General features: G+C 37.5%; 1 protein-coding gene across 1 annotated transcript in view; it reads left to right on the top strand.

The window, feature by feature from the left end:
• LOC106884152 (protein-cysteine N-palmitoyltransferase HHAT) overlaps positions 1-4,364 on the top strand; it is a 190,517-nt gene that overhangs the window by 60,877 nt on the left and 125,276 nt on the right. Inside the window, exon 7 of the mRNA XM_052973781.1 lies at positions 3,175-3,435. Coding sequence (XP_052829741.1) covers positions 3,175-3,435 — 261 coding nt within the window. The remainder of the gene's footprint in view (positions 1-3,174; positions 3,436-4,364) is intronic.

Here is a 4,364-nt window from a genome sequence, read left to right as displayed (position 1 = left end):
ATATATAGGTTCTACACTAAATCATCACTACTCCTATTATTTTGGCAGAGTACCGCCACCAAATATCTCATAAGGAGTAGCATTCCTACTAACTTGAAGTATCGGAAGTACTTCATAATATTTCATATTGTATGAAAGAAATGGAAATATTCAAATAAATTTTGACTTAAACGTATAAACTATCACCCACTGAAAAGAATATAAAACAAATACTGTTCAATGTCACCACTTAACATCTGCAACTGTAATAGAAAAACACTATATTTCAAAGCTACCATTCATATTTTTTTTTTATATAAAATGCTAAAATTCTCCCTGTTGCTAACATTTCCAGAATTGAATTATTTCCAGAAGATGCATAACCAACATAATGTATGCTGACAATAGGGTTCCCTGAGCTCATGCCTCATTTAGATCTAGTATCTATTGAACAGATTAAGTTATCATGCCACTTACAAATGTAAAGAAACATTGTGGCACTCCTTTCAATCCACTGCTGTGTTCCAATTCCTAGAAATGGAAGACATATTTGGCATCATATTTAATGAGGGAACTGCAAAGATTAGTTAAGTTTCTGCTGTTTTTGATAAACCGGATCAGTTGGAGTAGAAACAAGATCTCAGCTTGACAAAAAGCAGTGTGTATAATGCTTGTATAATGCCCAATATTGTAATTTTCTGAGATATGGTCATTTGTATAGTAAGGCAATATTGCCTTATTATATTTGATTATTATTTCTTGATTAATAATTGATTACTATTTTTTGCAGAGTATTACAAATGTTTAAGTAGTAGCAATAAATAAAGGAAACCACTTTGTGTTTAGGAGGAAGCCATCTCCCTGAAGGGGTCAGCGATTTGTCTGTTTTCCTACTTACTTGGGCCTTTGTTTTTGCTAAATTAACTCTTGCTTCCACACCTGAGATTTCTTCTGTAGGTCAGGCACTGATTCAGCTATAAGAACAAAGTTATCAGTGTAGAGGAGCTCTCAAGGGAGGCCAGTCTTAAATTTCTCCATTATGGTTTGGAAGACTATGATAAATGAGAGGGGACTAAGAACCAATCCTTAATGAACTCCTACCTGTACACTGAATTCATTGCTATACTTGTTGCCAACTTTCACCTTACTGATAGCATCCCTGTACAAGGCATGTACAACTCTCACTAACCACTCATCTATCCGTAGCTTCCACATTGACCACCAGATAAAGGAGTAAGGTAACCCGTCAAAGGCTTTTTCCATGTCAGCAAATGCCAAGTACAGTGGTTTATTTTTGGTTAAATGCTTCTTCTGCAACTGCCTTATCAGGAAGATAGCATCGGTAGTGCTTCTTCTTAGCACAGAATCAAACTGCATCTCATCTAGACTAACTCTTTTCCTAATTAACTGAGCTATGATCCTCTCTTTAACTTTCATCACCTGGTTCAGCTATTTGATGCCTCTGCAATTGTTTGTGTCTAAAGTATCACCTTTACCATTGTAACAGTTGACTAAAATGCTGTTAGACCAGTCGTTGGGTATGACACCCTCATGGACAACCTGATTAACTATGCGACTCTGCCAGATATCTTAAGCATCTCAGTGGTGATTCCTGATGGGCCAGGGGCTTTCCCTGTCTTCATATCCTTAATTGCTCTATCTATCAAGCTACTGCCCATTCAGATAGCTGGTCCCTCTGTTGTGTTCGCATTAGGCAGACTTTCCTTCACCCATGAATTCTCTACTTTAACAGCCTTTCATAGTGGCATTTCCAAATCTCTTTCTTTGCAGAATCACTAACTGCAAGTGAACCATCATCCATGTGAACACATTTCTTTTCTACAGCATCATGATTTTCTCTGACATACTATATTGCAATCCAAAACATTTGAAGCCTCTGGTCCTCATACTGCAGAACCTTGGCAAACTTCTTCCTTTCTGCTTCTCCACTGGCTGAGTATACCTGTCTCTAAGCTTCCCTTCTAGCAACCTAATATACATATTTCCCTGCTAGCACCATTCTTCCAGTCCTTCCAAATCTCTTTCTTTGCCCTAATGTTTCTCTCTCTACTTCCCTGTTGCATCACCATTTCACCTTAGGTCTGGTTAGGACTTTGCACCAGTCACAAATTTGGTCAGTGGCCCTCATTAAGATGTCCCTTAAGAACCTCCAGTTGTCCTCTATGTTATGTTTTACTTTGTCCTCTTCCTTCTTATCAAATGCTTCAAGTAGAACATGTCTTAATCTCTGACTATTCAGATTCTTAAGCTTCCAGATCTTTCTTTTCCAGACTAGCTGTCTTCTTGGCAACCTTCTACTCCTGAGTCTGAAGTCACTAATGACTAACCTTTGTTGAGGAGTGCATTCTTCTCCTGGGAAGTTCTTTGCATTTATAAGTAACCATCTTTCCATTTTCTGGTGAGAATGTAATCAATCTGGCTTGTGTGGCCACCAGATTGATAGGTGACCGGCTGGTTTTCTGAAGTTAGTATTGCTGATCATGAGGTAATTTGCATCACAGAACTCCAGTAGCCTAGTTCCCTCTTCATTGTGGCACCTGACTCCATTAACTCCCATGCACCCCATGGAAGCCACCTGAATGCTGTCCATCATGTCCATGATGCCACCAACCACAAATAGAAGGTCACTGTCATATGTCAATGAGGTAGTCTGCAAAAGGGTGTCATAAAATCGATGTTTCTGTTTGTTTTGCAGGCCCAGTTGTGGAGCATAGGCAGAAATAATAGTTGTTGTTCCACTTTGCAAAAGTAGTCTAAGCTTAAGTTTAATGTCTGACTACCTCAATTGCTTTATCAACCAATTTCTCAGAATAAAACTACACCCACATCACCAACCCCATCACTATTACCTATGTTCTTTTCCTATGTGCTGGAAAGAATTCTAGCATCTCAATCATCTCACCAGAGTTATTTTTCAATGTGCTCACATTGAGTGTGCTAACTCTAAGGGTGAGGAAGGGGTGGAAAGGGGGAACACATGGATGGGGGACAGCATTCTCCATTTGCATGGATGTTTGCTAGACATATCACATAAGTTTACGTAATTTTAATAATAATAATAATAATAATAATAATAATAATAATAATAATAATAATAATAATGTGTTATTTATATATATTAGTTCAAAATTAAAATTCTACACTCATCTCATGTACATTTCAAACATTTTTCAGCAAACTACTTTGTTTCCATGGACACCAGAGCTGGATCTTCATTACTATTTTCTGATGATCATCATGTCCTTATGTAACATTCGTTACACAAGTTTTTGCCTGGAATATTCTGATTATGTAAAATGGAAAAAGAAACAAGTCCATGAAGATGGTGAAAATCATAGGAATGGTTTTGATTTCTGTGATCTGCTTTGTTATACCATTTATTTGCCTTTATGCTTCTCGGGACCTTTGATAAACTATGATGAATTTCATCAACAGGTAATATTTTCTCACTTTTTCTTTTTTTTTTTGTTTTCATAAATATATTTTGATTTAAATCCTTTCTTTCATTTTTTTAAGTGGTAATAATAGGAATAGATATATGTAGGCCTAAATTCAAGAACTTTTTCATTCATTCTATTGGTTGGATGCATTTCAAAATATAAATATTTGTTGGAATAGGTGTTTCCCCGCTCTTTGTCACCAAAAAAAAAGAAATAAAAAAAAGAAGGAAAAGTCAAGCAATTTTATAGAGTATCAAAATTTTGAAAATCATTTGTAGACAACAATGTTAGCATTTCCCTGAATGTCTGACACATGTTCCTTACTCTGATACATTTTTGGGAGTATCACTTCTTCCAACACTAAAGATATTACTCAGGAAGCAGATATTATCCGCATTGTTTCATAAGATGCTGAAACTGTTTATGGATTATGTTTCAACTATGCCCCCAGTACAAACTAATCTTATACACACATCACACCCAAAGCATGGTTTTCACTGACAACTTGTTTGGGATTGGCTGTTGCCAGTACCGTGTGACTGGCCCTCGTGCCGGTGGCATGTAAAAGCACCCACTACACTCTCGGAGTGGTTGGTGTTAGGAAGGTCATCTAGCTGTAGAAACTTTGCCAAATCAGATTGGAGTCTGGTGTAGCCATCTGGCTTGCCAGTCCTCAGTCAAATCGTCCAACCCATGCTAGCATGGAAAGCGGACGTTAAATGATGATGATGATGATATATATAGGCATAGGTGTGAATGTGTGGTAAGAAGCTTGCTTCACAACCACATGGTTCCAGGTTCAGCCCCACTGCATGGCACCTTGAGAAAGTGTCTTCTACTATAGCCTCGGGCCAACCAAAGCCTTGTGAGTCAACTTTGTAGATGGAAACTGAAAGAAGCCCATCATATATATATGTGTGTGTG

The sequence above is a fragment of the Octopus bimaculoides genome, chromosome 16, assembly GCF_001194135.2.
Source record: "Octopus bimaculoides isolate UCB-OBI-ISO-001 chromosome 16, ASM119413v2, whole genome shotgun sequence".
In the NCBI taxonomy this organism is placed as follows: domain Eukaryota; kingdom Metazoa; phylum Mollusca; class Cephalopoda; order Octopoda; family Octopodidae; genus Octopus; species Octopus bimaculoides.
This window is presented reverse-complemented; position numbering and strand designations above follow the sequence as displayed.